Here is an 18,155-nt window from a genome sequence, read left to right on the forward strand (position 1 = left end):
GACTCTTGGAAGTGCAGGCTCACAGTATTTGGAAAACTGCCTGTACTAAACCCCCACAGGTGTGGCCTTAGTATTTCCACAGTGCTGGGTATAGTAACAGGATGAATCAAAGCCTCCAAGGGCAGGACACGTGCAAATACAATGGCATTTATATAAGAGACTGTAGTCTGGGCTCTCTTATGGTAGATAGTGTATGGAGTACTGAGCAACCTCAAATATGCTCCAATGCCTTTCAAAAGCCAGCGTGGGGAGCTGAGAACTGGCCCAGCAGTTAAGAGCATTGCTTGCTCTTCTGGAGGACCAGGGTCAATTTCCAGCACCTACAAAGTGGCTCACAACCATTGCTAACACCAGTCCCAGGGGTATCTTATACCACCTTCTGGCCTCCACAGGTATTGCACTCTTGGCTCTTGGTACAATCACGCAAACACCACTACACATACAAAATAAAAAATAATTTATTTATTTATTTATTTATTTGGGGGGGGGGTGTCGAGACAGGGTTTCTCTGTATAGCTCTGGCTGTCCTGAAACTCACTTTATAAACCAGTCTGGCCTCGAACTCAGAAATCTGCCTGCCTCTGCCTCCCAAGTGCTGGGATTAAAGGCGAGCGCCTCCAGTTACTGTGGTAACTACTGAGTATGGAAATTAGAAAAATACTCCTTTTCTTTAAAACCAGAAAATAGTAGCAGTCTGGTTTCTTTCAACACTAACAGAATATAAATCTTGCTCTCACACCTCCTCCTCCTCCTCCTCAAAGATACAGTGCTCAATAGCAGACCTGCTGTTTAAAAAGGTTAACACTAGTTCCAGCATTCAGGAGGCACAGGCAAAATGAACACCAAAAGTCTGAGGCAAGCATGGGCTACACTGGGAGTGGCCAGGGCTCTAGAGTTAAGACCTGCCTCAAAATAAAATTTAAAAATTAAATAAGTGTTAATTTCCATGTGAAATTATACCAACATGGCAGGTATTTCTTATACTTCTCCAGTCTTACCAAGTACCTTTCCTGTCCATTTCTTCTTATATTTTCATAAAACTGAGCAACTGAAAATGGAAAGTGGACAGAGCTTCATCTCGCCTCTGTTCCCCAGATCCAACAGTCTACTCTCATCCCCAGCTCTGCAGCACACCAGCTACGGCACCTTCCCTCATCCTGTCTCTATCTCCTCTAGGCTCCACAGATCTTCTTCTAACCTCCCTCCCCCTCCCCACAGCCTTGTCCCAGCTCCCAACTCCAGCAGCACCTCCTACTAACCCAAGAGCTGTGTTTCCCTGTTCACCCAGGCCCAACCCCTACCCGAGCCTCACCCCAGCTCTGTAGCAGAACAGCCACTGTAGTCCCATTTCCTCTCTGACCCTATGTCTAAGAGATCACAAATATCTTCTCCAACTTTCCTCCCCTCACCCCAACTCTCCTCCTTGTTCCAGCCTCCAACACCAGTAGGAATTCCCTGGGAACATAGCAGCTGAGCAGGCCAGGGAAACAAGTCTACAAATATTTACTACCAGGCACCCACACAGCCATTACACTCTCTTAAAATCCAGGGAGAAAACACAAACCAAGGAACACAACACTAGCCCAACAGAAACAAAACCAGGCAGCAGTACTGTAATCATCCCAATCCCAGATGCCACAGTAAAAACACAATAGCAGCCACGACAGTATGTCTCCACTTGAGCCCAGATATCCCACCATAGCACTCCGAATATTCCAGTATAGCTGAAGCATAAGAAAAAGACCTTAAAAACAGTTTATAAGTCCTTAAAGAGGAAATTAATAAATGCCTTCAAAAAAAATCTATGTTGGCTCACAACAATGGGATCTGATGCCCTCTTCTGGTGTGTCTAAGACAGCAATAGTGTACTTACATACATTAAATAAACCAAACCAAAGCCAGGTAGTGGTGGCACACACCTTTAATCCCAGCACTCGGGAGGCAGAGGCAGGTGGATTTCTGAGTTCGAGGCCAGCCTGGTCTACAGAGTGAGTTCCAGGACAGCCAGGGCTACACAGAGAAACCCTGTCTCGAAAAACCAAAAAACCCCAAACAAACCAAACCAAACCAACCAACCCACAAGAGTGACAGCTCATGATGGTGAGGATGTGGAGGAAGGGGAACACTCCTCCATTACTGGTGGGTGTGAAAACCTCTACAGCTACTATGGAAGTCAGAATGGCAGTTCCTCAGAAAGTTGAGAATCAATCTAATTCAAGTTCTAGCTATACCACTCCTGGGCATATTCGCAAAGGACACTTCATCCTACCACAAGGATACTTTCTCAACCATGTTCATTTTGCTTAAACATCCAGAAACTGGAAATAACCTAGATGTTCCTCATTAGAGGAATGGATAAAGAAAATGTGGTACATCGATGCAATGGAGTATTACTCAGCTGTTTAAGGGGTGGGGGTGGGGCATCGTGAGGTCTGCCAGCAAATGGATAGAACTAGAAAAGAGTCTCCCAGAGTGAGGTAACCAGTCCCGAGAGAGAAAGAAGGGATATATTTGCTTATATGTGGGTATCAGCCATTAAATAAATGACAACTAAGCTACAATTGGTAGGCCTGGAGAAATTAGGCATAAATGAAGAGACTAGGGAGAATATGCACAGGTCTCCCTGGGAAGGGAAGGAAGAGAGATGTTATGGCTGGACTGGGGCCATGAAACTCTTGTGAACTCATGGGGACTGAAGCAGCCCACACAGGTCTGTGCCGAGTCCTCTGCACGCATAGCCTGGCTTTCAGGTTCACATTTTTGCAGGACTTGCGGGTGTGCCGAGGAGTGGGGCTCTGATGCTCATGCCTTCTCCTGGGGCTCTTTTCCTCCTGGTGGTTTGTCTCCTCCAACTTTGATGTGATAATTTTTGTTTTATCTTAATTATATTTTATTTTGTTTTCAAAAAAGAGAATTTATGTTACTGCGAAGAGTTAAAAAAGCACTTGGTTAAGCTTGTAGGTGTGATGTCAGGCTGTGGTAAACCAGTGACACGACCAAGTTTCCTATGCTGCAAACATTTTAATGATTATTGTTGAGCATACATTTCAGAAATTTACTTCAAACTGCAACAAGTTAAATAACTGTTTATAATACACAAAGAAAATACAACCAAACTTAAAGGCGCGTGAGTGCGTCTTGCACCTAGACCAGCGTTTGCCCTCCCTTACTAGATCTTTATTTAGAGCTGCACAAACACACTTTAGAATTGCATCTTTATAGAATGGTATTTATGAAAAAAAAATATACTCCCACCTTAAAGAAATGACAAGGGTGTGCATGATTATATGCGGAACAGACGGAGAGCACGGGACACTCTGGTAGTGCAGGTGTCTGTCATTAAACAGGAAAAGAAACGGCTGGAGATGCTCACTAACACTCTATGTTTTAAGGAAGCAGTATTTTTGACCAAGTAGCTAAAAAAGCCAGCAAAACGGGAGTCAGTGATGGCAACTGTAGTGTGTGAAGTATGAAACGATGGCAAACTTGATACAAACACGGTTCCATTTACAGTGAGCACTGACGATCTGAGAGGCTGCCCTGTGGAACAGTTAGGTAGAGCCACCTTTTCCAGTCACGTGAGCCCTTGTAAAGCAACACAGTGTCCTGTGCTGGATACCTGCTGGCTGGGTAGTTAAAGGATTTGTTTTGTCATTAGCAGCTAAGGAACTTATTCCACGTGTTTTCGAAGCCTTAATGGTGGAAAACAAGGCAAGTGTCTTTACTGTGGAGAACCATACACTTCTCTGCACACAAACGCAAGAGGCTTCACCCAGACTCTGTCTCTCTTCTGCATTTCAAAACTCAATTGAGATGAAAGCCTTTCTCCATTGTAGCAGCTAGCAAACGCTCTCTCATGATCTCCTCAGAAGAATACTCAGGTAACTTAAGATAGTGGACACAGGTGTTGACTGATGGATAGCTCGCATCAGTAGCATCAACCTACAGTAAGAACAGGAAAATACAACAGCATGAGTTTATCGTTTTTAGTGCCTCTTAATCCTAGTGTAATTAAGCTCCCATTGGATTCTCCACTAGCTAGTTTGTACCTTTCGTACAACTGTGAGCCTGGGATGCAGGTTAGCCAGTCCACCTGGGGGCAGAGTTGAACAGCCAGTGGTAAACTGCAGGAATGCTTTCCTTTCATCTGATGACATGCCACATAAAACCCTCACAAACCGCAGGAAGCCGGGACTGAAAGAACAAGAACACAGCCATATTGATTTGACCACGGACTGTAAGGAAAACAAAACTTGACTGCTTCTGCTGTTTTTAAGTCAACAGTGACCTCCTGAAACAACAGACGCAGGCCAGAGAGTAAGCCTGTCCAGGAACTGCCAAGTTAGGTAAGAAATGGGCTGACGCAGCTGCTTCAAACTTCAAAGGCTGCCTGCCCCTCGCACAAAGTAAGGTCTCCAACAATGAGAAGAGCAAACTCACAACTAGCTCAAAGTCAGAGTCTAAGGTACACTTAAGAGACAGACATATTTATAATGAACAGCCACGGCTAAATTTATCAGAGTATATTTGCTCTATTTTCATCAGCCAAATCTTGTGACACCTTTTAATAAAGTAAAATGGAATATTACCTATCAATGAAGTACCACTACTACTATATGTCACATCACGGATGAATTTTATAATCACACTGTTAAACAACCAGACCAGAGAGAGTCTACAGAAGACCACATAATTTCACTTCTTAAAATTCAAAACCAAGAAGATGAATCAATGGCTGTTTTAAATTACTAGGAAAGACTTTAAGCCAACTGAGGACTTCTACAATTGTGTCTTACTCTGGCATCTGTTACACAGGTGTGACTACTTGGTGAGAATCCCTGAAGCTGAATCTGGTGCTTCTCGGTGACACTTTAGTAAAAACATCTGTGCAACGTAGCCTAAGGGGTTACCATTTAGCCACTTTCAGAGACAGTGATTAATCTCAGTGAGAAAAGTCATCAGTACTAAGTCATAGTTCTTTAGAAAAACCTGTCAGTTGAGTTTTGGACACGAAAAAGTCCGTACCTTAGAATTATCAATACATACCTGTCACGTGTATAGCCAAGCTTAGGTTCCGTGTAGTTGATAATGTCCTCTGCTGCCCAGGATGGTGACTGATTTCCACAAAGAATCATCTGGACTTCCTCATGGCTGAAGGAACTTAATTTCTCCATTGGAAAAACTTTATTAAACCCATCTACATTACAGATACAGGAAAAGGAAAGAACAGAAAAAATCAAAGAAAAGAGCAAAAGCACAGACTCAGTTCCTAAGTCATGATTCCAAAAATCGCAAATACTAATCTCTGTGGAGAAAAATGGGCCAGGGATCGGTCCTTAGAACCCTAACCCTCAAAACACACAAAGAAAATCAATGCTTAGTATCACAGATGTGAGCATAAGAATATTTGCTCACTACAGTCAGCTGACAAACTCTCATTTATTGTAGCTGTCAGTCTGACCTCCACCGACACGCTCTGTCATGACAGCAGCCAAGGGACTTACAGTTTAACTCACCCTCACTATGTTAGACAGTCAGTGGATAAACTTATATCCACTTACAAATGAACAAATGAGGGTGAGGTCTCCATTCCTCCAGGGGAATAAGAGGAAAGACCACAGCTAGTGTTCAACATGTCCTGACTACTCACTCTGCTGGACCAGAACCTAGGGGCAAATTCGACAATACTTAGCAGTGATGACTGTTGATGTTAAGGTCAAAGTAGAAGGAACTCATTGTCCTTTAAAATTACCTCGAAAAGCTTCCATCTGTTTCTGAATACCCGTATGCATACAGAAGTCAAACATCAAATCCACATATTCTTCTGCATTATCCATTGTTATCATCTGCAAAGCAAAGTTTGCCAGTATTAGCGTTTTGCTGAGAGGATGTTTCAGAGCTCAGTGACTGGACTAAGAGCAAAATCTTTACCTCATCTTCCCCACTTGGCTTGAGATCCACAGCTGTAAAGCCATATATTCTTGAAGATGGGCAAAACTGGAAATTTAAACTGAAAGTTCAAAAAGATTTGATTACTATTCAGCAGCTGTCAGTGTTTATAACAAACCATAAATGCCACACTCCACCAGCAGAAACCTGAACACCAGCTTAGAGTAAATCTGGCCTACCTATGTTTTCTTATCTATTTATCTGACATGCTGGGCTCAAATCCAGGGCCTTGTAGAAGCTTAAGGGCAAAACCCTGTGCATAGAACTATTAAGACAACTGCTTGCAAGCTTTCTGGGCTTTGCCAAGACTACATAAAAACACAGCTTGGCATGAATCACTTTTTCTTTAAGGAAAAGAAAATTATTCAATTGAAGATTTCCATAATGACTTATTACAGGAGAATGTTTATAAGGCTTTTCTCCCTGAGAAGAAACTATTGCTTCATTATTCACAATTATACAAAGTATATATATATATATATATATATGGAAAAACAAAGTCCTTTAACATGTGTTTATCTAATACTTTTTTGTTTTTTGATAGCATGTCACTATGTTTCCTGGTGGCTAACCCGGAACTCACTATGCAGATCACAGATTGCTGAGCTCACAGCAACCTCCCTGCCTCAGTGCCCAGTTCTCAGTTCTCAGTTTAAAGGCATACAGCACCACAGCTGGCAGTTATCTAACAGTTAATGATGGACACAATGTTGGGCAACCTTTTGTTGTACAAACATGAGCTGTACTGAAACAACACAGATGATACATTTTACCGCACATGCAGACTCCATGACAAAGCATATTACTGCTCAGCCACAAACCTGTACAGCGTGTTACTTTGCTGAATACTGTAGACAAGTGCATTATAATGGTAACTGTCCCTGATTAAAAACAGGTAAACAGAGGCTTGAGAGAGCACTGCCCACTTTTCCAGAGGCCCTGAGTTCAATTCCCAACAACCACATGGTAGCTCACAACCATCTATACAGAGATCTGATGCCCTCTTCTGGCATGCAAGTGTACATACATACTCATATACATGAGATAAATAAATCCTTCAACAAAAAGATTAACATAGGAAAGAGACGACGAAGAGACCAAGTGTCAGAATTTTAAATCCATGCTGATTGTATGGTAGCAACCTTGTTTATGTGGTCCATCTATGACTGAAACACTCACGTAGCATGAGTGCAGAACCAAACACTGTTTCTTACAATCACTAGCAAACATTAAAAAGAATATATGACAGTACTTGAAGGTATAACAATTATATATACGGGAAAGAAATTTATCAATAGCTGTAGCATTTATTGGCTGATAGAGCCAATAAATAAGTAAATAAATAAATAAATGTCAATCATTTTTGACCTTTACATGATATGTTCTTCACTTTAACTGAAAGTTGCCCAAATATTGGCTTTGAATTTTTGTATACAACACATAAATTTATCATATTTGAAAAATCAGATAATCCTTCAAAAATAAAATGATTAATGTTTTTGTCTTTTGTTGTTGTTTGGTTGGTTTTTGTTTTTTAAGCAATGTCTTATGTATCCCAGGCTGACTTCAAACTTTCTATATAGCCAGCGCTGGGATTTTGTCACATGCCCCTATGCTAGGTTCTAGGAGACCCAACCCAGGGCTTTACAGACACCAGCAAAGTATCATACCAAAGAAGCCATACATATTCAAACAGACAATCCGCATTTGCTATAGTCTATCACTGCCCTAGACTTACTGACAGCTTACAGATTCATAGGGACAGAGAAACAGAAACCTTTAGCTTTCCTCATTTGTCAGGTTGAAGAATGTACACAAACTCTTACCCTAAGTCCTCGATGCTCAGTGGAGGTCCGGAGCCTGATGGATTCCTGAGCACGAGTTCCTGTAACTTTGTGTTCTTCTCATCTTCAGAAAGACTTTTATTGCCTAGAATCTGGCGCCTCTTAATAGCAAGGTCTTTAATTTCTTTTAAAAATCTGGCTCTGTGAGGATTTACTAGTTCAAAATCTTCCCAAGTTAAAATTCCATTAAACCAGGCTGGGGGTTTGGGCTTAGGGGGATCAAGGATAAATTCTGATTTTGAATCTTCTTCAAAGCTTCCTACTGAGAGGGAGTCATGGCCTTCTTCTGTAGAAGCTTCAGACTGACTCTCAGTACAGTGCAAGTCTCTGTCGCCTCGGGACTCATAGATCAGTTTGCTCATATTGCTTTTAATGTCGCCCATGCACATAAGTTTAAAGAAAGGCTTAGAGATAGGCAAGTCCACCAGTCTATTGTCCTGAATACATTTGGCCAAGAAAATCCCAAGGAAATGGAAGAGTTTTGTGATCCTTTCAAGCTCATCACTGTCCTGTGGAAATGGCGCTGTGAACAGTCCACATGACCGCTGTACATAGTATCCTGGAGGCTTCAATCCACCTCCAAGATCAACCTTCACAAAAGAAAATGACACATTAATACATAGCCAAATAAATAAGATAGTCACCAAACCTCCCAAATGCCATACAAAAGAATCACAAACATCAAACATCTTTTCAAATTTCGTCATCTAAAGATGCATGCATGCTAATTAATTTGGAAACCAACTTTAATCCTTTATATATATATATATATATATATACACATACACACTTTTTTTTTGTTTTGTTTTTTGTTTTTTGTAACAGGGTTTCTCTGTGTAGCCCTGGCTGCCCTGGAACTCTGTAGTCCAGGCTGGCCTCAAACTCAGAAATTCCCCTGCCTCTGTATCCCGAGTGCTGGGATTAAAGGTGTGCACCACCATGCCCGGCTCCTTTAGAAATATTTTAATGGCACTAAGGTTATTTAGTTATAAAAGTAGAGGCCAACCTGGGCAAAATAGTAATACCCTGTCCCCAAAACACAGTAACTGGGGCTGCCAATTGTCTACTGGGTAAGAGCTGCCACCATTAAAGTCAATTGCCTGAGTTCAGCATCTGTGACCCACACAGTAGAGCCAGAGAACACTCTTCCCACACGTTGCTTCTCACACGCAACATGGCATGAGTGGTCCACACAGATGTAACAAAAAGTTTAAAAGTAAACAAAAAAATGTTTAAAGAAATAAAAAGCTGGCTAGCAAGATGACTCGGTTGGTAAAGCACTCACCATTAAGCCTAGTGGCCTGCGTTTAATCCCTGGAACCTACATACACTAGGAGAGAACCAACTGCTGAAAGCTGTCCTCTGACCTCCCTCCCCATTTAACTTAAAAAGGGCTTTCCTAGGATCAGCATCGGAAGCGGGGTGGACTGGAGAGCTGGCTCAGCAGTCATGCTGAGAACCTGCCTTCAGTTCTCAGCACCCACACAGTGGTCACAACCATCCATCTCTCCCGCTCCAAGTGACCCAATGCTCACATCTCCCCCAGCATTAGGCATGCATGTAGTGCATACACACACACATACACACATACATACAAGTACTGTACATACAGAAAATACACTCATACATATAAAATAAAGTAGATATATTTTAAAAAACAAACAAAAAAGCCAGCAAGTATAGGCAAAAAACCTGGCTCATGATCTAAAAACATAGCCTACTTTAACATTTTGTGGAAGCAGTAATAACTCAAAACACAAGGTAAGAAACCAATCTCACATGACGAGACTCATCATCTGGAAAATTATCATCACAAAGCCAAGTCCCCAAGTCAGTCCTCTGGAACTCTGCCGCCACAAGAGCATAAAACTCTAAAGTGGGTCCCAAGCCAGTTCCTTCTTCTCCTAGAAATTCAACCTAAAACGACAGAAGAACGAAAAAGACAGGATCACATAAGTCTAACATTTTGAGATTTCTTTGTTGGTGCTTTCATTTCAAGACAGAGTTTCTCTATGTAGTCCTGGATGCCCTGTAACTCTCTTTAGACCAGGCTGGCCTTGAGCTCAGAGGTCTGCCTGCCTCTATCTCTCAAATGCTGGATTAAAGGTGTGTGCTGCCACACGCTTGGGGTTTGTTTGTTTGTTTGTTTGTTTGTTTTTTTCCAGACAAGAGTTTCTCTGTGAAGCCCTGACTGTCCAGGAACTCACTCTGTAGACCAGGCTGGCCTCGAACTCAGAGATCTGCCTGCCTCTGCCTCCCAAGTGCTGGGATTAAAGGTGTGTGCCACCACGCCTGGCTACATCTTGTTTTTAAATGGACCACTTCTGTCACATCTGACCCAATAGCATCTCCTTTTTCAGAACAAGGTGGACTGTGATAAGCAGCAGGGATATGTGATTCTGAGTTTTCTAAAGTTTGCCATCTGACATTATTGGGCCATCAGGCACCACACTGAGTACTGTGCAAACATTAATTACTTCTCATAACAACTGTGGAGATTTTATCTCACAACTCACCAGAATAATTAAACCTGACCTTTCCATCAGAGAAAATCAAATCTCAGATAAAGTGGCTCTGCTATTTGCTTGAGAAAAGGGTGATAGACAGGTCTTTTTTCTACCTGGGTTTTTATGACCTAAAGCCTAAATTCTTCAAGTTATTGTGACTTTAAGCAATCACCTTGAAGGCTTCTGAAAACACTCTGATAAAAAAATGATAAGAAAACTTTCACAAAAACTTAATATAGCAAATCTCAAAACAAGTTTAAAAAATATTTAGTTAGGAAGAAATGTGATGGAAGAATAGGCTAGAAGCAAAGAAATCTTGTATATAAAGAAGAAGTAAAAGAGCCTTGCACATCTAGAGACATCACAGCTGATGCAAATGCTAGAGAAGCTCCACTTTATCCTAGGCACCCATCTTGGTAGTCAGCTGCCGTCTGTCTCTGACACCGGTCCCTGGAAGGTACGGAAGTTCCCAGGAACCCTGACTCACTGACTCCCACCCAAAAGTGTACAAGAGTGACCACCTGCTTGTTATAAGGTCAGTAACAGCTTTTTTTGGTTCTGTAACACGTTATGCAGACATCCAAAGATTGCTTTGCATTGCCTTATCACTTGGCAGAACAGAACAGCATTTGCGGACTTGCATAGACATTCAAGGTCTTCATGTGGCCTTCCTCTTTAAAATTCCTTAACTTGCCTGCTAGTGCTGACAGCTCACCCCAGCACCACAAGGAATAAAGTAATACTGCAAACAATCTGTTCCAAAACACAGTTTATCTAACAGCACAGCGGAACAGAAGGCTAGAATTTAGCCGGACAGAAAGAATTCAGCCCAACTTAGGTAAGTCACAACCCAGGCTCTGCTATCAAGAGAAGAGGAGGGCAAGCATTCTGAGCCGCTCTGCCAAGGAGAAAACTTCTGCAAAGGTCATAGAAACCCTCTCCTTATTTTCCTGCCATGGGTTTAAACAGATCACCTGGTTCCCATGCATTCTATTCCATAAAAGCAGACCCAGAACCCCTGCTTTATAGGCGGCTCCTCACCTCGAGAACTGACTTCCGATCTGCGTGTATCTGCATGACATTCTCGGCCCACTCCATCAGAGACTCTCCACGGGGAACTTTCACTCTTTCGTGCTTGAGGCGTCCCACTCTAAATTCCCCAGGATCATCTCGCCGTACACTGCTCGTGGTCCGTGTTCGCTCCACAGTGGCTTCCCGTCTGTTCTGTAGCCACACTATTGCTCTGAAACACAATACCAGAGTCCTTATAGCAGCTGAGTGGACTGCTAAGCTAGCAGTAGAAGGTACATGTTGGGAGGGTTGGTTTTCAAATTTTTTTAAATGTTGTTTTGAGACAGGCTTTTCTATATCCGTCACCTAGTTCCCAGGATCACAGATACACAATGCTGTGCTGCTCAGTTAGAATCTTAAGAATGTGTTCAGTCGGTAATTTTCTGTTTGCTTTCTTGAGACGTGTCTGATGATATCCCAGAATGGCCTGGAACTATGTAGCTCATGCTGGCCTCTTAACAATCCTCTTGCCTTAGACTCCTGAGTGCTGGGATTATAGCTGTAAGCCAATAGGCCTAAGTAGTCAATTTTTTAAGCAACAATTTATTAAGTTCATTTTATTATAATCTTCTTAAATGAATGCAGAAAGAACTGGTGATATAGTTCCTTTTATATCAACTAAATAAAATTAGAGGTCTATGGTTCAAGCACTATATAATACATAAAGACAGTGTTAGAGAAACCAAAAAGTGGTTATGCTATCTTTATTACTATGACAAGCTCTGAACAACCACCATTAAGGTAGTTATTTTAAAGATATTTGTGTGTGTGTGTGTGTATGCATGTGGAGATTAGAGGGCAACTCTCAGAAGTTAGTTCTCTGGTTCTACCACATGGGTTCCAGGGATTGTACTCAAGTTCTCAGGTTTGTTGGCAACCATCTTACCTACTAAGATACCACTTTCTTTTCATTTCCTTTTATTAACTGCGTGTGTGACAGTCAGAGAAGATGTACGTAAACATGAGTGCAGGAGAGAACACACGTGCACACACACACACACACACACACACACACACACGCATGCACACACACATGCAGTGGGTTAGCAGACAACTAAGGGCTTAAGAATCAGTTTCCGGCTGGGCGTGGTGGCGCACGCCTTTGATCCCAGCACTCGGGAGGCAGAGGCGGGCGGATTTCTGAGTTCGAGGCCAGCCTGGTCTACAAAGTGAGTTCCCGGACAGCCAGGGCTATACAAAGAAACCCTGTCTAGAAAAAACAAAACAAAACCAAAAAAAAAAAAAAAATCAGTTTCCTTACCTACTTCCTACAAATCATAACCAATGCTATTTATCACAACAGGCCCAGAGACTAACATTTATAAATGTTTTTTGAATGTTATTAAACGGCAGAAAACTGTAACTTAGTAAGAATAGAGATACAAGCACATTTATGATTTTATACCTACTTTGCCAGAATAGGTGAGATATAAAATCATTCCACAACCTATCTACCATCTACCATACACACTGTTTGAAGAACTTCAACTACAATAGCTAACAAAAGGGTATAGAAGCCCTGCCCTTGAGGAAGACAGAACAAACTTATAACTACGCCATATATAGGGACGCAGGAAGAAAACAGTCATCAGTTAAGATCCAGACAGCATCTGCAAAAAGAGGGGCTACTGCGCACTGACTGAGCACCTGTCCAGCTGGCATTACTAGGCCTGGGCTACACTCTTGCACAAAAAAAAAAAAAAAGGCTATTTGCCAACATTCAATCTTATGTGGCTGAGAATCTAGGTAAGTTACAAAGAAACTGGAGTGCTGGGAAATAAAAACGGATGCTACAACCGCACGCTGTATAGACTGATGCAATCCATGCTGTACCTACCAACAGAGCATATATATGTATTCAACTGAACATGGAAAACCTTTAGGTATTGACAATGCGTCAAAAAAACTAAAGACAATGCAGTCCCTCCATCAATCTTAGCAGTATGCTTGCATATTTTGAGCCTCTATAATGAAAGCCATCTTTATTCTATCAGCGTAAGTTCCATATCTTACCTGGACGCACCAAATGCAGTACAAGTGAAATAAAGCTGCCTCGTCTCGAATGGGATCAGGAAAGGACACTTGCTGGTTAGCTGCTCACACCAGTCTGGCAGAGCCCCACTTGCCAATGCCAAGGGTTCCTGCAAATTAAAACGAAACACATTAGCGCTAAGAGGCATTAGATGCAATTTATAGTGAACACAAAGACTATGTGAGCTCTACTGCTAAAGAACAAAAGAAGAGCTAATCAGAGGCACAAGAGGACAAGGCACACCAAGGACGGCACACCAAAAGTCTGCATGCAACGACATTACCTCAATCTGCTGCAAGATTTTTGTGGTGATTTTTTTACTAGTAAATTCATCAGGTGGAAAAGTAAACTGAGGTTGTTCATCACCATCTGTAAAATTAATTAACATAATTAATAAAATTAAAAATGACTTCTTTCCTATCTGAGATAGAAATAAAAGACAGTTTCTTACAGACCTTCTTGGGATATCCTTGAATAAGGATCACTTGCAACTATATACAAAATCCGCAGAAGCTGAAGGACATCCTCTACTCCACAGGGGCTCTGTCCGTTGCCTGCTTTAGCCTGAGGCTGCTCTTTTGTCAAATTAAGAATATCACTACTTTGAAGACTAGAAATAGCTCCCTGGTTTAATCCAGACTTTGTTCCATGCTCACAAAAATCCTGAACAAACAAATAACAAAATTAGCAATCTCTTTTCAAGAAAAACATTTATTATTCTTAGTATTAATGACTATTGAAATTTTTTAAACATTATCACCTAAGATAAAACTTTTTTCAAAACCATTCACACTACCAAAGATAATGAAACCAAGACAAGCTGTGGTTTGCTCAGATTCAAGGCCACAGGCAGCATTTGTAATTTTAACACTGACACATAAACTATGCCCATTCAAACTCTAAAGAAAACAGCCATACAGCCGTCCTTTATGCTGTCTTTCTTTCTTCCTTCTTTCTTTTTGGTGCTAGGAATCTAACCCAAGGCCTTATGCATGCTGGGTAAGCACTCTTATCACTGAATTGTGCCCTAGCCCCTCAGTTTTCAAACTAAAACAAAGCTCAAAGCCATTCCACTCAAACCAATGTTTTAATGCAATATATACCTTATATGCAGCTATAAGCTGAGAACAATTTCTGTTTTTCCTAATACTTTTATTAGTGCCAGTTAATTTCCAGTGGCGCAGGAAAGCGGCATCTGCATTCTTCTGCAGGTAGGTTATCAAGTCATTCTTTGGTAATTCATCAGTGCCAAGGTACTGTTCCACATGCTCTATAGACCAGCAACCCTACAACAGGAAAAACCAAACGTTGGCCTTTCCAGTGATACGCTCGCTCTATGACGTGTCACATGCAGTACAAGACTAGCTTTAAGATCATGCTCTTAATCTAACTTCAATAATTCAGTGTTAGTTCCCTTCCTCTTCAAATGTTTCTCTCCATGTTGGTTGGAGTAAGATGGCCCCCAAAGGTTCATATATCTGAGTCCTTAGTCACTGGGGAGGAGAACTCTGTGGTCGGATTAGAAGGATTAGGAGGTAGGCCTTGTTGGAAGAAGTGTGTCACTAGGGGTGAGCTATGAGCCTATGCCAGGACCTATAGTCATTCTCATTTTCTCTCCTCTCTGCCTGTCTCTCTCTCCCCTCCCTCCCTTCCTCTACGCACCCACTCCAGTCTCTCAGCTCAAAAAGTTTCCTCAAGGAAAATAACATTAGTAAGTGGAGTCGAGACTGCCCTTGTGATATTTTCACTAATGTGGCTGCCTTTTGCCCTTCTCCTGAAAATCTGCCTGAGGCAAAATTAAAGAGTTTTAGATTAATGCCTTGCCAAAGGAGATTTCAAGACAGTCTAGCATTGACTCTGTCCTATAAATACTAGTAATCACTTTTATGCATATCTAGAATGAAAAGAAATAAGCCAGTAAAGAGAGAAATATAAAGTGTCCCATAGGAGCACCAGAAAGTGCCATCGGACTAAATCCAGTGCTCAAGGAAATAAAACATTTAAAGAAAAGCCTGATGCTAAATGGAATAAAGGAAGTGGTGACCACAGGGTAAAACCCTACCCTACTAAGTTCCCAACCTGTGAAAAGGAACCAAAAGCTTAAGTATTGAAGAGAATAATTAGCGGGAAGCTGATGGAAATGTAATTGGACCAGGGGGCCAAATTCCTGCCCATCAAGGATCAGACCTTGGAAACTTCTGGCATATGGATTTAGAATCAAGGATCCAAGAAAGGGGTTGTGGCTCCCCTCAGGGACTAATAAGGAAAGCCTCGAGGCCAAGTGTGTGTCATAAGTATGCCTGCATGGAGGTCCAGGGAAGACACTGAATGAAGTTGTGATGATAAAGCCTTGGAGATGTCAGAGTTGTGGGACATCTGCCAAGGAGAGGTGCAGACTGTGGAACCAGCCCAACAAAAAGAAGTATGCTGCAGTCAACAAAGCTGAAAGGAGCTAGAGATCTGAAGCCCATTTTGACATCAGACATAGAAATACAGAACCTGAAGTCGGCCTGCTGGTTTTCAGCAGTGCTTTGCTACAGAATGTCCTAACTCTGCTGCCTTCCTCCCTTCTGAAATAGTAATGCATATCCTGTTACATATATGTTAGATGCGGTCTGCATCTTGACTTTACAAAGGGTTACAGTTAAAAGATTGCCACAAGTCTCAGAGACTTTGAACTTTGGACTTTTAAACAGTGTGGAGACTTTAAGACCATGGGAACTTTTGAAGTTGGACTGAATGCAGCTTTGCATTATATTAAACAAAGCTACTGGGCTGGGAAGTGGAATGTGTTAGTTTGGCTGAGATGGCTCTCATAGGCTCATATAGTTGAATACTTAGTCACCCACCAGGGAATGAAATCCTTTCCTAGGATTGGGAGAACTAGGAGGTGTGGTCTTATTAGAGGAAGTGTGGCTCTGGAGTGGGCTTTGAGGTTTCAAAGGCCCGTGCCAGGCCCAGCCTCTCCTCTCTCCCTGTTGCCTACAGAGCAGGACGTAGCGCTCAGCAGCTTCTCCAGCACTACTTAGACTCAATGTCATCCTCCTAGCCGTAATGAAAATGGACTAAGTGTCTGGAAGTGTGAGTGAGCCCTCTCTTAATTAAAGGCTTTCTTTGTAAGAGGTACCTTGGTCATGGTGGTTTCACAGCAATACCACAGAGGCTAAGATAGATACACTTTTACTTTTTTCACTAAGTAACTAAAAATAGACCCACTTTCTAAAAATAACTTACCATTTTCCCATTTTCCTTTTCTTTATCAGAATCCTTCATTTCTCTATACATGATTCTAAACATGAAGACATTATTCAATTAATTCATAAATCAAATGATTTAGTTATTTCTAATAAAGCTGTAATCTATTAAAAATAAATGTTAATAAGGGGATTCATTGGATATATACTAACATTAAACATTAAACTCAAGGAATTGCTAGCAAGTATTCTACCACTGAGATATCTCCAATCCTTGCTCTTTGTAACAACCTTTGCTGTGTAGTCTTGTAGCCTACGCCAGACTCAAAATTGATTCTCGTGACTATTGATTCTCGTGATTCTGCCTCCATCTCCCAAATGCTGGGATTATAGCCATATGACACTTTGTCTGGCTCAAATAGAAAATTTAAGACAAAATATCTAAAGAAAGCATTCATCACCAGATGTGCTGCCACAGGCCCAGTCCTCAAGAGTAGAAGAGCAGGGGCAAAAGGATTGTTAAGTTCAAGTCACCCTTTGCTACACAGGAAGTTTATGGCCAACTTGGGCTACATGAAACTCCACCTTACACACACACACACACACACACACACACACACACACACATCGCCATTGTCTGTGCATGCGTGTGAATGCACAGTAAATGCACATGCACCACAGAAGCACGTGGGACACAGGGCTGAAAGTCGACTCTCTCCTTCCAGCAAGCAGGCTTTGGGGCAGGGAGCCGGCCTGTCGGGGAACAGGTAAGCCCAAGTATCTCCAGCCTGTCTGTCATACACGGCTTACATTCTCAGGAAAGCATCAACCAAAATGCCTATAATTGTGCCACAGGGGTAGGGGTGGGGGCTGTCAGTTACAGAAAACAACTTCCCCTGATGCTTAGGTTCTACACTTTACAGAAAATCCACAATTACAATGCAAGCAGGACTTTCTTACTTGAAACTGCTTCATCTTGGTCTCTGAGTACACATAAGCATATGTGAGAACAGCTGAGGTTATAGTAGTCGTAGTAATTCTCCTGTTTCTCATGAAGTAGTAGTAGTCTTTTTTCTTTCTTACTTTCTTTTCTTTTTATTTATCTTTTTCGTGATTAAGAAATCTCTTGCCTGGGCTGGTGAGATGGCTCAGTGGGTTAAGAGCACCTGACTGTTCTTCCAAAGGTCCGGAGTTCAAATCCCAGCACCCACATGGTGGCTCACAACCATCCCAAACCAGATCTGACTCCCTCTTCTGGAGTGTCTGAAGACAGTTACAGTGTACTTACATATAATAAATAAATAAATCTTTAAAAAAAGAAATCTCTTGCCTACACCTTTATTCTTTAGGGAAGGCCCCCACTGTGTGTGCATGTGCATCAGAGGAGATAACTTGGAGTCCTCCCGTCAAGCACTCTTCAGCCAACGTCCATTCTCAACGTCCCTGAATCTAGGGGCTAAAGGTACGAGTGCTCTCTATAGTAAGTGTTTTGCCTTCCGTTATTGCTACATAAATGAAATGGGGTAAAACACTTTTCCTACGACTAGAAAGGCTAGGA

The 18,155-nt window shown here is 41.9% G+C and overlaps 1 protein-coding gene across 1 annotated transcript in view; it reads right to left on the reverse strand.

Moving 5' to 3' along the window:
* Nucleotides 1–3,001: 3,001 nt before the first annotated feature.
* Hectd1 (HECT domain E3 ubiquitin protein ligase 1) overlaps nt 3,002–18,155 on the reverse strand; it is an 88,734-nt gene continuing 73,580 nt past the window's right edge. Inside the window, exons 31-43 of the mRNA XM_029484816.1 lie at nt 16,638–16,692; nt 14,507–14,689; nt 13,859–14,066; nt 13,687–13,772; nt 13,385–13,512; nt 11,342–11,543; nt 9,573–9,710; nt 7,776–8,383; nt 5,932–6,010; nt 5,753–5,846; nt 5,047–5,197; nt 4,050–4,194; nt 3,002–3,942 (exon numbers count right to left, since the gene is read on the reverse strand). Coding sequence (XP_029340676.1) covers nt 3,805–3,942; nt 4,050–4,194; nt 5,047–5,197; nt 5,753–5,846; nt 5,932–6,010; nt 7,776–8,383; nt 9,573–9,710; nt 11,342–11,543; nt 13,385–13,512; nt 13,687–13,772; nt 13,859–14,066; nt 14,507–14,689; nt 16,638–16,692 — 2,215 coding nt within the window. The 3' untranslated portion in view covers nt 3,002–3,804. The remainder of the gene's footprint in view (nt 3,943–4,049; nt 4,195–5,046; nt 5,198–5,752; nt 5,847–5,931; nt 6,011–7,775; nt 8,384–9,572; nt 9,711–11,341; nt 11,544–13,384; nt 13,513–13,686; nt 13,773–13,858; nt 14,067–14,506; nt 14,690–16,637; nt 16,693–18,155) is intronic.

The sequence above is a fragment of the Mus caroli genome, chromosome 12, assembly GCF_900094665.2.
Source record: "Mus caroli chromosome 12, CAROLI_EIJ_v1.1, whole genome shotgun sequence".
In the NCBI taxonomy this organism is placed as follows: domain Eukaryota; kingdom Metazoa; phylum Chordata; class Mammalia; order Rodentia; family Muridae; genus Mus; species Mus caroli.